General features: G+C 34.5%; 2 protein-coding genes across 2 annotated transcripts in view; both read left to right on the top strand.

The window, feature by feature from the left end:
• The window catches only part of ADAM9 (ADAM metallopeptidase domain 9), a 71,320-nt gene extending 66,189 nt beyond the window's left edge, over positions 1-5,131 (top strand). Inside the window, exon 22 of the mRNA XM_031440068.2 lies at positions 1,482-5,131. Coding sequence (XP_031295928.1) covers positions 1,482-1,575 — 94 coding nt within the window. The 3' untranslated portion in view covers positions 1,576-5,131. The remainder of the gene's footprint in view (positions 1-1,481) is intronic.
• A 418-nt stretch (positions 5,132-5,549) lies between these two features.
• ADAM32 (ADAM metallopeptidase domain 32) overlaps positions 5,550-16,608 on the top strand; it is a 79,763-nt gene continuing 68,704 nt past the window's right edge. Inside the window, exons 1-2 of the mRNA XM_064477358.1 lie at positions 5,550-5,595; positions 16,535-16,596. Of these exons, the coding sequence (XP_064333428.1) occupies positions 5,550-5,595; positions 16,535-16,596 (108 nt within the window). The remainder of the gene's footprint in view (positions 5,596-16,534; positions 16,597-16,608) is intronic.

The raw sequence follows: 16,608 nt of genomic DNA, 5'->3' as shown, positions 1-16,608 counted from the left end.
GCTGAGGAGCCCTGCCAAGAAGGTGGTACCCTGGCGAATATCCCAGGCTTTGTGTTAGAACCCCATGGGTAAGGGTGAACCAGAGCCTCAACTTACTTCTTACAGTTTTTTTTTTTTTTTTTAATCACCAACTCCGCATTCTCCCTCCTCCAGCCCCTGGCAACCACCATCCTATTGTCTGTCTCTATGATTTTGATGTCTCTAGGAACTTCACCTAAGGGGAATCATATAGTATTTGTCTTTTTGTGACTTTGCTTACATTTGATTTGTTTTGCCCCTGGTTTAAAAAGCCAGATATGTAAGAAAAGAAAATGTGACTAATCCCAAGAAAAGCAGACTCAAAGGGTATCCAGTTAATAGTTATCAGGCACAGGCTTTAAAGTCACTGTAATGATTATGTCATGGAATTCATAGTTAAGATTAAGAATTTCAGGATAGAACTAGGTGTGCTGAGCTTAAAACCCTAAAGAAGGAATCAGATGGAAATTCTGGAACTGAAAAACACAAGGACTGAAATTAAAGACTCCATGGATGGGCTTAACATCACCAAGACAGGAGAAAATTTATTACATTCTGTATCACATAAAATACATCTCACCCTTCCCGCCCCCCAAAAATCCTCCAAGTTACAATTGAATTGCAACACTGAGTAGTGTCCTCAGGTATAGTCTTAATGTGAGATAAGAGTGCATTGAAATCCAACAGAGCATCCAAAGAGTATATAAACTGTGAGATCGATATTCACCAGGTAAAGTTCTAGTAGGTTATTGGAGTAGAGATATACTAGAATTGGATGAAGAGGTTAAGGAAGATGGTATCCACAGGTTAAAGTGTAAAGATTGAAAAGAGTGGGTATAGACATCATAGGAGGTTTAATTCTCCGAGTGGAAATTATATTTGAGAGAGCTGGAATCTTCAGCTCTATGTATATATGCAAGGTTTACACTTTGTAGTAATTTGCTGCCCTTAAATCCTTATAGCATAAGAGGTACTTAATCCACATGGTGTCTTCACTTGTCTTTTATCATTTTTCTTCTCAATTTCATGGACTCTCCTTTTCAAAATCATGTAAAGCAGATCCTATATACATCGTTGATTATAAATCAGCATTACGTTAAGGTAGTTACTCCATTTTAGACTCTGATGGGAGACCTTTGACCATTATATATCAGATTCATAGTAATCTCAGAATAGTTTAGTATGCACAAGGTCCTGGGTTCAATCCCCAGTACCGCCACTGAAAAAAAAAAAAGCTAAACAAATAAATAAATAAAGCTAATTACCTCCTACCCCTCCAAAAAAATTAAAATAAAAAAGGAAAAAGAAAGAATTATAATTAAAAAGATAATAATCTCAGGATATAATATACCCTTAAGAATTGTCAGTGCTTTAAGGATGGTGTTATGTTGGGCTTGTAATGAATGTAGCATTGTTTTATTCAGTCGAAACATACGATTAACTGTTTTTTTCCCCCTTCACAGGCCACCTCCACCACAACCGAAAGTAACAACTCAGGGAAATATAATTCCTGCTCGTCCTGCTCCTCCACCTCCTTTATATAGTTCCCTCGCTTGATTTTTTTTTTTTTTTGTTACCTTTCATTTTGCAGATATCTTCAGGGAACTGAGCTAATATTTTTTTTCCTGATATTTTCTTGAAAAGCCTTTCTTCCTGCTGCAATTATGAATGAAGACAAAATACCACAAAACAAACTTTATTAATACAGAAAAACAGAACTTGAGTCATGGGAAATGAGAAATAGAAGAAACGCAGTGAAGCCAGGGAATTTAGAATAACATTTTCATTTCCATTACTGAATATGCTGTATTCAGTCATCTGTGAGGTTAATGCACCTGACATGGATTATGTTATTTGAACATGTTACTGTAATGGATTTCAAATTAACTATATTGGTTTAAATTTTGTCACTGTGTGCTTAAATGTAATTCTGAATTTTGACCTTAGTTATCATTAATGTAGTTTCTGGTTGAATGTGTAATAATCTAATACCTATGAAAACCAACAAATTAGCTGCCGATAATATCTAATATTTCTCATCTCGCATGGACTAACCATCCTGTGCTAGAAATCTTGTCTGTCTTATTCACTACATGAATAAAGGAATATTCTGTTTTCAGAAGAACGCACAGAACCCACAATTAAGATATCATAATATTTTTTTAAAAGTGCAGAACACACTAAAAATGTGTATGTTATTATCTTCCACTTTTATGAACATTCTATGGATAAATGATTCTGTGGATTCTATGGGTAATAGATTCTATGGGTCTATCTATGGATCATGAATATTAGGAAAGTTAATTTAATAATAGAATTTCTATATGGATCATGTTAAAGCATAGCATCCTTTTACAATAGCATTATTTTAAATAAATTATAAACTTTAAGGTACGAAGTATTTAATAGAACTAATCAGATATGCTGTTTATTCATGGCTATAATTAAAAGCAGGAGCAATTATAATATCTTCCATCAATTGAACTATCATAGAACCACTTGAGAATTTCATATGCACTTTAAGTCCAAAATCTGAAACTTCAAAACCTGTTATTAATACAATTTAGAATGTTTACATTTACTAAGTTGTGCTTGATAATGTTTCACTTGACAGTAATATTTTTAAAGGAATTAGAGTGGAGAAAGGGAGGACGAAAAGGTTTTCTTAGATAAGTGCGAAAAGTTAGTGTGGTGTCTGTGAGTTATTGTCCCAGCTGTGATTAAAAATGAATTTTTACCATGGAAGAAATGATATGCACGATAAAAATTTAAGCACCTAAAATTTTTTCATAACCTTTCATAATAAAGTTTATTAATAAGTTTATTAACTGAATTTCATTAGTTTTTCAAAAAAATTTTGGTTTGTGTATAAATACATATACAAATATAAGATTTACAATAAATAAAATACTTGAAATTCTAATTTGTGTCACCCAGTAACCTCTTAAATACTCAGCTATTTATAACCTTATTAATTAAAACATTATACTAGTTTTAGATAAAACTACAAGTTAAATATTTACACAAACCATCTCATTGAGTTTCCAGACTTCTGCCAAATTATGAACAATGGCTTTTTGTTATTAAAGGAAGACAGATTAGTTTTGAAAAAGACACATCTCAGTCCTCTGAAGATGGTACATTATTTTAACCATCAGGTATATATTAAAAATTGTAAACAATCCCAAATTAAGATTCTTCATTTAATTTAAATCTCTGAATGAATTAATATATGATTAAAAATGTTCTTTTCACTGATACAGACCCAGTTTTTGCAATTATAATTCATATCACTGAAATTTTACAGTTGTTATTATATTAACTGCACTTAAAACTTTTCTCAGAATTAGATAATTCCTTGGATCTTTGAATATTTAGAAAGTTTTTCTAAAAGACCACTTGATCAATCTAAACTTCTTTTGCTTTTATACATATTTTTACATATTTTATATGCTTTTCACTTAGGTATATCTTTGACTTATCTTGGATTGTTATTAAAAATTATAAACTTTCTTGGGCATAGATGCCACTACAAAATTTGAAAAATATTAAAGGGCTTCCTTGCCATCTGCTAAAGATATTTTAGTAATCAAAAATAAATTGTAACTTTGACAGTGTATGACTATGTTGACAAATTGAACTGTTCAAGTTACTGCATTTTCCCTTTCTATCAAGAAGATGCCTGGGTCTCTAACCATATGGTTAAGCACAATCCAGGTTTTCTAAGCACAAGTCAGATTTTACTACATTCTATAAATGTTTACTGAGACTATCATCTTGCAGGTACCACGTTAGGTACTGTGATAGATAAGTTCTGGATGGGACATGCCTCCGTTTATAGAGAGAGCCATATACGCAAGAACAATGTAAAGTCTGCTCTTTTAAAGATTTAAACAGGAAAGTTTCAGAAGAAGGAAATAAGAAAGAAATACAGTAACTAGAAGTTCATTAAAAATACTTAACACTAATTGACAAGTCGAAGCATTTACAGTAATGGTTCCAATGCTGTGAAGCAAGACGAAACAGGCTTTTGGCTCAACTATCCATTAAAAGAAGTGTTAATCTAGCATTGTCTGTTCCTGTTGATATACAAGCTAGGTGTATACAGTTGACCCTTGAACCACGTGGGTTTGAACTGTGCAAATGCACTTGTAAGTTGATTCCCCCGCCCCAGTAAATTTAGTGGCACTCCCTATCCGTAGGTTCACATCCGGGGATTCAGCTAACCGCAGATGGCAAACAAATCTGTGGTTGGTTGAATCTGCGGATGCGAAGCTGGAGGGCCAATGCTGGAACCTCGGTTTCTGGGGATTTGTGTATCCACCATGGATCCTGGAACCCATCTCCCCTTGGATACCGAGGGGCTAACTGTATTTTTGTTGCCGTGTTTCTGATATGCTTTTTCAGGCTTAGATTACCCTGTCGAAATCCTATGCAGCCTTAAAATCACATCTCAATGGTCAGTTCAGATGTGTTGCTTCCCCAAGTGAGCTTTTCAGCGTTACCACGGGAACTTTTAGTTTGTGTCTGTCGTTCTGTTAATTGGTACGAGAGATTAATTCCTTCTTTGGGATTTGAAAAGAATTAAAGATAGTGCATACAGGTGGAGACCGGAAGGTGAGGCTAGGAGGGAGGAGGCATTGCAGTCCGAGGGAGTAGACGATGTTAATTCAGGGAAGACCAGAAATCAGTGGTCTTTGCACTGGGGAATAGGAGAAAAGAGGCAGCAGCCTGGGTTCCGAATTTAGAAAATTTTGAATACTGTGTTGAGGTACGTGGCTAGAATTTTCTACTGGAACGTATGTACCGTAATCATGGGCAAGAATCTTGTCCATCTCATTCACTACGTGAATGAATGAATATGCATTGTACCAAGAAGTTACTGAACAAGAAAAAGCCATCACATGGATTTTTGCTGAAAGTCTGGGGACAACCACAATGATTGAAGAAAGAAGTACACAGCCTGGTTACAAGGTGTATTTGGGCAGTGGGTGTGGGAAAAACCTCAGACGGTACTTTCCGAAGATACCAAAATCTCACTTTCCCCTTTCTTGGAATCATTTTTATGTATCTGGCTTTTTTTTTTAATTAAAACCACCAGTTTTAGTAAATATGAATGTGTAATTCGTGTGTGTGTGCGTGCGCGCACGCGAGCGCGGAGTTTTAAATTCAGAGAGTACGTCTTTTAAAACACCTAGACGCGTCTGATACAAAACAGCGCACAATATATGTGTTCTAGCTCCATCCACAAGAAGCGAAAGGTCTGTGAGGGACGACGATCGCGACAGAGAGCGCTGGGGTGGTCGGGTAACTCCGGATGAACTGCGGGCCACTGGGAAAAGAGCGCCACTTAGACCCAGACGGACCAACCTGCAGGCGGGAGCACACGGCCGGCGACTGGTGCGATGGACGCTGAGTGTCGGGCGCTCCCGCGGTCGCCGTGGTCTCGCGAGAACTCCGCCCACCAACGGCCAACGGCCGCTGGGCTTTGTCGCCGCTCGAAGCCGAGAAGCCACACCATGTTCCGCCTAATGGTGCTGCTGGCGGGGCTCCGTGGCTTGCTAACGTCAAGACCTGGTAAGCCTGTCGTGGAGGCCCTGTTTCCCCCGTGTGGGGCAGAGGAAGAGTTTTCTTACCCTTCTTTCAACGTGTAACTACTTTTGGTCAAACTGCGTCCCAACTGGAATGAAAAACCCGGGGCCTTTCCCTGCTTTTTGGTTCCTTTTGCCCTGTCACTTCTGGACGCCAGGCCTCTCAGGCGCTGCGTCGGGGTAGAGAGGTGACTCGAGAGAGAAATATAATTTCAGTAAGCTCGAAGGCAGATCCCAGACTCTGAATCTGGGTTTGGAACAGCCTTTTTTGTAGGTCTGTTACGCGCTTCACAAAAATACCTCAGAATTTATTGCGCTCAAAAGTACCCTCAAATTTGATGAACTCCACTCAGACTCCCCCAAATGGACTTTACTCAGATATCATTTGTTCCAAGATAATAACTTGCCCTGCATGCAGTAATAATGTGTCCTGCCATACAAAAGAATATATATATTCAATGTCTGCTGTGCCGACACTGACGAAGGTGCATTATGACAGAATAGGAGGAACAGATATAAAGAGTCCTCAAACATTTAAAGGGTATTAGTGGAGATTTAGATGTAAGTAAAAATTTAAGATTAAATGTTCTCATTTCCTTCCTTTTTATACACTGTTTAGAGTCTTGCCGTTCCGTATCCAGTATGTGGAATGTTTTTTTGTGTTTTGTTTTCCTCCTCCATCTGCATAGTGTTCTGTGGTTGTCATCACGATTTATTAGCCAGTTTTCATATTAATGGACCGTTGGATTGTTTCCAGTCATTTTGCTATTACATTCTGTGCTGCTGAGCTCAGACTGCCCTGGTAACAAAATACCCCAGACTGGGTGGCTTAAACAACAGAAATTTATTTTCTCTTAGTTCTGGAGGTGGAAGTCTGAGATCAGGGTGCTGTACCAAATGGGGATCTGGTGAGGTCTCTTTTCCTGGCTTACAGACCGTTCCCTTCTTGCTGTGTACTCACATGACCTCTTTGTGGGCAGAGAGAGCAAACTCGCTGTTGTCTCTTATAAAGGAGCTAATCCCATCATGAAAGACCCACCTTCACAACTTCATTACCTGCCAAAGGTCCCACTTCTAAATACAATTTTAGAGATTAGAGCTTCAACACGAAATTTTCTGGGGGGATATATCTTTATCATAACACCTACAATATTTAAATACAGTGGTTCTCAAAACTTTTTGGAGTATTTCCTTACACGAAGAAATTAAAAAATCTAACAATTACTGAAATTCTGAAAGAGTTTTTGTTTTGTTTACATTTGTCAATATTTATCATATTTCACTTGCATCCTGTTAAATAACCATGACTCCAACCATTGTTTTGGCTTCTATTCTGTATTTAGGTTTATTTAAAGCTCACTACTAAGCCTTTTACCTTAACTCAATTGATAGCTTTACTGGCAGAAGTTTGCCTTTTGTGACAGGCACATATGAACTATTTTGCTTGAACATTTGCTTGTAAATAGGTGTCTTTTGTCTCTATATTTGAATGACAGTTTCTTGGGGTATAAAATTCCTGGATTCACACTTTTACTGAAGATTTTTTTTTAGACATAGTTCTTCAGTTTTTTAACATTGTGTACTATTTCAAAAAAATCTCAACCCAATCTGCTTTTCTCTCCTTATGATTTTCTTTTTTTTTCTTTCTGCTCATATACCCATAAAATTCTTTATCTTAGAATTCAGATAACTTTAGTAGATTATGTCTCAGTTTTAATTAATTATTATCACTTATTCCTGAAATTCAGTGTACTTTCCAGTCTATTGTTTAAAATTTTTTATTTCAGGAAAGTTTTCTTGAAGAATATATTTGATTATTTTTTAATCCATTTGTTCTGTTTTATTCAGGAACAGCAAATTTTGTATAAGTTGAATATCTTTCTCTGCACTACTTTTGGTATTTCATAACTATCTTGTCTGTCTTTAAATGTTTTCAAGATTTTATAGGAATACACAGTAATGACTCATTTGCATAAGTGCATTTTATGAAAGAAACTGAACACATATTTAGTCAGGTTTAAAAAAGTTATTAACTGTTTATTTTCTTTTTTCAGGTTTTCAAAATTCATTTCTACAAATCATATATCCAGAGAAAATCCAAGCAAATACAAGTGGTAATTCAGAAAATGTGAGAGATTTTTTATGGTCAATATTGTTATATGAAATTTCTTATTTTTATTATATAGCAATGAAACATATCAATTCCATTGTAGTATGAATATAAGTAACCAATATTACTACTGTTAAGGAATTAAAAGTTTTGATGGTAAAAGCAAATATATAAATCAGAATGTTCTGTTTAACATTTATTGTTTCCTCATGATAAAACTATCCTTAAAATTCAAATACAGAATATAATATAAAAGAATTAGGGTCTTATCTGAATGGTGTCTAGATAATTCATGTGAAGAAAATAGTTTTCTCCAAAATGGTTAAGGAGAACATCTTTTACTGAAACCTTCTTCCTTAATCTTTACCCTTGCACCTACCAGTTCTCAGAGAGTATAAATGCTTTATTCTGTTATTTTTGTTAGAAAGGGAGATACTTTATTCATTTATTTATTTACCAGATATTTCTCTGGACTTGTGTGCATAACTACATACTAAGTATTTCAGGAGGAAAAAAAGAAATACAAAAAGCAAGCCTTGCTTATAAGTGCCAATCTTTTGATAATGCTTCATTTTAACAGTTTTAATGAGATATAATTATACACCACAGTTTTAATGAGATATAATTATACACCACAGAATTCACCCATTGTAAGTGTACAATGATTATTAGTACATAAACAGAATTATGTGAACATTACCACAATCCAGTTTTAGAGTATTTCTATTGTTTTAAAAAGTTCCTGCATGCCTATTTGCAGTTCTTCTCTGTTTCCATGCTCAGCCCTTGGTAACTGCTGATCTGTTTTCTGTTTCTCCACATCCTTGCCAATATTTGTTATTTGTAGACTTTTTGATGAGAGCCATTCTGACAAGTATGAGGTGATATTTCATTTTTGTTTCTTATACTATTATTGACTATAATTCCCTATGTGTACATTACATCCCCTGACTTATTCATTTATTTTAATTTGCAATATAGTTGATTTATAATAGTTTCAGGTGTACAATGTAGTGATTCAATATTATAATAGATTATACTCCATTTAAAGTTATTACAAAATAATGGCCATGTATCCCTGTGTTGTAGAGTATAATCTTGTTGTTTATTTTATACATACTAGTTTGTACCTTTTAATCCCTTCCTCCTTCCTGTCTTGCCCCTTCCCTCTTCCCTCTCCCTGCTGATGACCACTAACTTGTTCTCTATGCCTATGAGTCTGTTTTTGTTTGTATATGTGGTATAGCCACCATGGAAAACAGTTGGAAGTTCCTCAGAAAACTAAAAATAGAACTACCATGTAATCAAGTAATTCTGCTTCTATGTATATATCCAAAAAATCCACAGAACACTAATTTGAAAAGTTTCATGCACTCCAGTGTTCTTAGCAGCATTATTTACAATAGCCAAGACATGGAGGCAACCTGAGTGTCCATCAATAGATGAACGATAAAGATATATACACACACACAGATATGACTATATATGATGGAATATTACTTAGCCATAAAAAAGAATGAAATTCTGCCATTTGTAACAAAGTAGTTGGACTTAGAGATTATTATGCTTAGTGAAATAAGTCAGTCAAGTAAAGACAAATACTCTTATGTTATCACTTATATGTGGAATCTAAAAAATAAAACAAACAAATGTATATAATACTGAATGTACAACAATGGTATCTCATTGTGGTTTTGACTTACATTTTCCTCATGATTAGTGATACTGAGTATTTTTTCATGTACCTGTTGGCCATCTGTTAATCTTTTTTGGAAAATGTCTGTTCAGGTCTTCTGACGATTTTTTAAGGAGGTTGTTTGGGTTTTTGTTTGTTTGGTTTTTTGTTTTTTTTGCTTTGTGAGAGTGGGCATCCTTGTCCTATTCCTGATTTTAGAGGAAAAGTGTTCTGCTTTTCAACTTTGAGCATGTTGTTAGCTGTGGGTTTGTTATAAATGGCCTTTATTATGTTAAGATATGTTCCTTCTATATTACCTTTTCTTAGTTTGTATCATTGATGGACGTTGAATTTTGTTAAATGGATTTTCTGCATTAATTGAGATAATATGTGATTTTTATGCTTCTTTTGGTTAATGTGGTGTATCAAATTAATTTGAAAATATTGAACCATCCTTGCATTCCTAGACTAAATCCCACTTGATAATGGTGTTTGATCTTTTCTATATATTGTTGTATTTGGTCTGTTAATATTTTGCTGAGGACTTTTACTTCCATATCCACTAGAGATGTTGGGCTGTAATTTTTTTTGTAGTGTCTTTGTATAGTTTTGATATCAGGGTGATGATGGCCTTACATAATTAATTTGGGGGTGTTCCATTCTCTTCAGTTTTTGGAAATAGTTTGAGAAGGATAGGTATTAGGTCTTCTTTATATGTTTGGTAGAATTCCCCTGTGAAGCTGTCTAGTCCTGGACTTTTGTTTGCTAGGAGGTTTTTTTAAATTACAAATTCAGTTTCACTAATAGTGGTCTGTCTGTTCAGCTTGTCTATTTTTTTCTGATTCAGTCTTGGAAGGTTGTATGTTTCTAGGAATTTGTTTTCTAAGTTGTCCAGTTTGTTGGCCTATACCTGTTTGTAGTATTGTATTATGATTTTTTTTGTATCTCTATAATATTGGTTGTTACTTCTCCTCTTTCATTTCTGATTTTGTCTATTTGGGTCTCCTCTTTTGTTTTTTCATAAGCCTGGTGAAACATTCATCAGTTTTATTTATCTTTACAAAAAATCAGCTCTTGGTTTCATTGATCTTTTTTATTTTTTATCTCTATTTCCTCTCTGATCTTTATTATTTCCTTCCATCTGCTGACTTTGGTCTTTGTTTGTTTTTCTTTTTCTGATTCCTTTAGATGATGTTTTTCTTATTTTTTGAGGTAGGCCTGTATTGCTATAAACTTACTTCTTAGAGCTGATTTTGCTGCATCCTGATTCTTAGAACTGATTTTGGAAGGTTGTGTTTTTATTTTTATTTGTATTGAGTTATTTTCTGATTTCTCTTCAATTTCCTCACTGACCCATTGTTTTTTAAGTAGCATGTTGTTTAGTCTCCATATGTTTGTGCTTTTTCCATTTTTCTTCCTGTAATTGATTTCTAGTTTTATAATGTTGTGGTTGGAAAAAAATGCTTGATATAATTTTTATCCTTAAATTGTTGAAACCTGTTTTATGGACTAGCGTGTGATCTATCCTGGAGAATTATCATTGTGTGCTTGAAAAGAGTGTATATTCTGATGACTTTGAATAGAATGTCCTGTAGATATCTATTAAGTACAACTGGTAATTTTGTCATTGGAGACCACTGTTTTCTTGTTCATTTTCTGTCTGGATGACTTTGTCCATTGATGTAAGTGGGATTTTTTAAGTGCCTTACTATTATTGTATTATTCTAACTTCCTCCTTTTATGTATGTTATTATTTGTTTTATATATTTATATAAATATAGAATATATACAGTTTATATAAAAACATATGCACCTCATACAGGTGCTCCAATATTAATTGCATATATGTTAATGATGTAATATATGTTATATCTAGTATCCTTTTACTGATCCTTTTATCAATATATAATGCCCTTCTTTGTCTTTTGTTATATACTTTGTTTTGAAGTCTATTTTATTTGATGCGAGTATTGCTACCCCACTTTCTTGTCTCTCTATTTGCATGAAATATCTTTTCCCATCCTTTCACTTTCAGTCTGCATATGTGTTTAGCTCTGAAGTGATTCTCTTGTTAGCAGCATATAGATGGGTCTTTTTTTTTTTTTAAATACCATTAGCCATCTTGTGTCTTTTGATTGGGCCATTTAACCCATTGACACTTAAAGTAATTATTGATAAGTTATACTTATTGCCATTTTGTTACTTGTTTTCTGGTTGTTTTTGTAGTTTTCTCTCTATTTCTTCTTTTAGTTTCTTCCCTTGTGGTTTGATGATTTTCTTTATTGTTATGTTTGTGTTCCTTTCTCTGTAGTTTTTGTGTATCTATTGTAGGTTTCTGATTTGTGGTTACCATGGGGTTCATATATGGTGACCTATAACTATATCTACTTATTTTAAACAGGTACTCCTTTAAGTTCAAACACATTTTTAAAAAGCTACACTGTTTACTTCCCTCCCCCAAATTTTGTGTTTTTGATGACATATTTTACATCTCCATGTTTATCCTGTTACTGAAACCATATACTGTGCACTTGTATTTGATTTTATAATTTTTGTCTTTTAATCTTCATACTAGTTTATTTAAGTTGTTGATCCTCAGCCTATCCTATATATTTGCCTTTCCTAGTGGGATTTTTCCTTTCTTGTAGATTCTTAGTTCTTATTACAGCCTTTCTTTCCAACTTAGGGAAACCTTTAACATTTCACTTACAGCAAGTTTGATATTGATGAACACTTTTAGTTTTGCTTGTCTAAGAATTTATTTCTCTTCCAATTCTAAATGATAATTTTGCTCAGTATAGTATCCTAGTTTGCAGGTTTTTCCCTTTCAGGACTTTAAATATATAATGTCACTCCCTTCTGGCCTGCAAAGTTTCCGCAGAATAACCAGTTGATAGCCTATGGGAGTTCCCTTGTATATGACTATCTTTCTCTTGCTGCCTTTTAAATTCTCTTTTTATCTTCACCTTTTGCCATTTTAATTATATTATGTCTTCATGTGTATCTCTTTGGGTTCGTCTTGCTTGCGGCCCTCTGTGCTTCCTGCACCCAGATTTATGTTTCCTTTTCAGGTTTGGGAAATTTTCAGCTATAATTTTCAATCCGCAGTCTCTGGCCAGACTTACTTTGTAATTTCAGCTTGGGTTGTTGGTTCCCCAACTCTTGAGATACCACTGTATTCTGGTATTCATGTCTTTTTGGTTTTTTGCTTTAGCAAAGTTTTCTTTTCAATGATGCTCTAAATCTTGTTTTTCTCATGTTCTCTTTTGCAGGATAAAATCTTATCACATAGGTTCACCAACCAATTGATATTGCAACTTACTGCCATCCATGTTTTAACTTGAGAATAGTAGTGATTGAATCAAGAAAAATACCAAATTTTGTTCAGTAATCTTCTGTTTAGAAGTATAGGAAACAGGCCATACATTCCAAGAAAATGGTTAAAGTAAATAATTGTTTTGCTCAATAGAGTAAGGTTCACTGATGTAGAGTACCTTATTATCCCAAGATGCTACCTGAACAGACACTACAGCATGGCACATGGTCTTTCCTTTCAGAAGAGTTTAAAATTCAGTTACACATAGATTTCTAGTGCTATATTACTCCTTAGATTGGGCTTATTTTTGTGGAAATAGTAAGGATGGATTATATAATAAATAAATACTATAATTTTTGATATATTGTTGCAGATTTTAAATCATACATAGTCATACATTTTAAGCATGATTTGAAGGAATAAATTGGTGTAAAATTATGTAAAATCATTGTTTTGCTTCTTCTATTACACTTGTCTTCACTCTCAGTTGTTCTGGATTCTCTAGGAACAGGTGTCCTATATTATTCCAATAAGTGAGAAACCATATACTGTACACCTTAAGCAAAGGTAATCTTTTTATTCTTTAGTTTTGGATTTAATTTTATTTTATATGAATTTATTTACTTAAAAAAAAACTCGAGCAATAATATAGTTGTTACTAAAAGTTTTTAGTTGTCTCAGGTGAACAGATGCTCTCCTATGATGCCTCACGTAGTCTTCTGTGAATAGAGAAGTTAGGAACAAGAAAAATAGAGACTCACCTCCTGAAGATTAATCTATATGATCTTAAGTTAGCAGAAATAGCTGGACTTATGTAATCAGAGCAGGATGTCACAATAAGAAAGAAGTAAGTCTTTAAGTGATGATATCAGTTAGGGTTTGATCAGGGAGGCAGGCTCACCACCAGGAATATGAAATAAGGGATTTAATATAGAAATTAGATCATACAGTATTGTCGGAGCTGGTGAATAGTTTATGGAAAATAGTACCAGCTATGTACCATCTCTAAGAGAACAGCAAAATAATTTAAATAACTTCCTATAGGGTTTAATTCTTTGATAGAAACCCAGTTGAGAAAGTCTGGCTTAAAAGCAATTTGTGACTTTCAAGAGGTCAGGTTCAATTAAATTTTGGGTGTAGAACTAGACTACATCGTATTAGGGAGAGGTGAATTGTGAGAAACCAAAAGTGTTAAGTGAAAATGGCTTTAAAAAAAAGTTCAGCAGAGAAAAAAGAAAAAAGAGTTTCATATGAATGCTTTTTAAGAAAGAAAAAACCAAGTATTTTGGCTGAGAGGAAGTTTCTTAAAGAGAGAATTATAACAAGCAATTCATTATGTTGTTAGGTGCCAAGGAGTAGCATTGGGTAACAGAAAAGTTAATCTACTCCTTTAGACAGAAGGGAAAAGAGTAGTAAATAACAATACAAAGAACTTTTCAAGCACAGAAGAGGGAAAGCGAGAACTCATATTGCATTTGAATATTGTATCAGGACTACCAACAGTGGTAAGAAATAGAGGGTCTGGAGCTTGGAAGATGGAGAGGGCATGTGTGTACTCCATTCTTGGAAACTAGCTGCATAATATATCAGCATAATGACATACAGAAGCTATTGCCAAAAACTTATATAAGAAATAATGAGAAGCAGAACTATGACCATATAAGAGTTCTTTCTTTTTTCCTTTCTTTTCTTTTTTGAGACATACTGAGGTGGCAGAAAAAAGATTAGATAACAGATTAAGCATAGTGGTAGCAGAGATTTGGTGGGGCAGTGAAGGAGAAGAACAGATCTATGTTGGGAAATACGGGCTCATTTTTGGAAAAGTTGGATGTGAAGTGCTTGTGGGATATCCAGGAAAAATGTCCAGTTGGCAGTTTGAGAGAGTGATTGAGGTATGGTTGACGTACAATGTTATAGTAGTTTCAGGTGTACAATATGGGGATTCTACATTTTTATAGATCACAAGCCCTACAATTACATTATTATTGACTATATTCCCTGTGCTGTACATTGTATCTCTATGACTTGTTTATTTTATAATTGATAGGTTGTACCTCTTAATCCCCTTCACTTATATAGTAAAGGTTATTTATGACAAACCCACAGCTATCATAGTACTCACCACTGAAAGCTTTTCCTGTAAGATCAGGAACAAGATAAGGATGCCCACTCTCACCACTTTCATCCAACACAGTATTGGAAGTCCTAACCACAGCAATTAAAAAGAAATAGAATATATCCAAAATGGAAGGGAAGAACTAAAACTGTCACTATTTGCAGATGGCATGATACTGTAGAAACCCTAAAGATGCCACCAAAAAAACTATTAGAACTAATGAATTTACTCAGTAAAGCTGCAGGATACAAAATTAATGTACAGAAATCTGTTGCATTTCTATACACTAATAATGAAATATCAGAAAAAGAAATCAATCCCGTTTACAATTGCATCAAAAGAAAAAATATCTGGGAATAAATTCAATGAAGGGAGGTGAAAGACCTGTACTCTGAAAACTGTAAGAGATTGATAAAAGAAACGTAAGAGAACACACTAAATGGGAAGATACACCATGCTTATGCATTTAAGAATGAATATTGTTAAAATGTCCATATTACTAAGCAAGGTAATCTACAGATTCAGTGCAATCCCTGTCAAAATACCCCATTTTCACAGAACTAGAACAAATAATTCTAAAATCTGTATGGAACCACAAAAGACCCCAAATAGCCAGTTAGATTTAGTTTAGGTCATGGGAGAGAGGTGTGTTTCAGAGCCAACTTTTTATATAGGTATAAACAAGGCACCAGAAATGAACAAGATGTAGAAGCGGGGGTGAATGTTAATGATGAGATGGAAAAACAACATAGAATTGAATGTGATGGAAACATTAAGTGAAGAAGTAAGGATCCAGATGAAGGGGCTTGTGAAAGGAGACAGAAAGATAGGTGGGAAACGGGGGTAAATGGTATGATGGAAGTTGAAGAATGGATGGTTTAAAGAAGGGATTGTGGCCAACAGTGTGGACTGCATCAGGGTAGGTCTACTTGACTCAAACTTTCTCTTGGATATGACAACAAGGAGGTCATTAGTAACCATGTGACACGAGTTCTAGTGGAGGATTCCCGGCAGAGGCTAGTCTGGGTGGTTGCCTTAGACTGGGTTGAAGAGTGAGCATAACTAAACTAGCGTAGTACACACAGGGAGTGATGCCAGAGAAGGTTGAACTCAGACTTGTAGCTTCAATACCTGTGTTCTGCTTAGTACGACTTTTACAGAACACTCTTCCACTTCATTAGAGTTGTACATATTCCTGAGAGTAACACTGAGAAGGAATGAAAGAATAGGAAACTCTCCTCATCTTACATCTGTTTCACATCTTTGTAAATTTAAAAATTTCCTCTCAATTTGTAGTCCCTTCTCCTTATTTTCTTTATAAAGGAGTATATTAAGATGGGAAAATTATTTTGAGTAAATGTGTATTGCTTTGAATAAAAATTACGTACATGTCAAAAGAAAATACCACCTTTGTCAGAGATTGACAAACTTTTTCTCCAAAGGCCCAGATAATAAATATTTTAGGCTTTGAGGGCCATACTGCCTCTGTCAGAATGACTCAGCTCTGCTGTTGTAGCATGAAAGCTGCCATAAGCCATACATAAGTGAATGGGTGTGGCTGTGTTCCAATAAAATGTTATTTACAAATACAAAGGTATGTCAGATTTGGCTTAAGAGTGTTAATTTTGCTGACTGCTGCCTTATATGTTTCAAAAAGAATAACTTTTAAAATTCTGTCACTTTTTTATATTCAGATTTTTTTTAGCAGATAATTTCATGGTTTATTTGTATAATCAAGGATCTATGAATTCTTATTCTTCAGATATTCGGGTAAGATTTAAG

This window comes from Camelus dromedarius, chromosome 22 (genome assembly GCF_036321535.1).
Source record: "Camelus dromedarius isolate mCamDro1 chromosome 22, mCamDro1.pat, whole genome shotgun sequence".
NCBI classification, from domain to species: domain Eukaryota; kingdom Metazoa; phylum Chordata; class Mammalia; order Artiodactyla; family Camelidae; genus Camelus; species Camelus dromedarius.
Note: the sequence above shows the minus strand (reverse complement) of the source record. Positions and strands in the feature narration are given on the sequence as shown.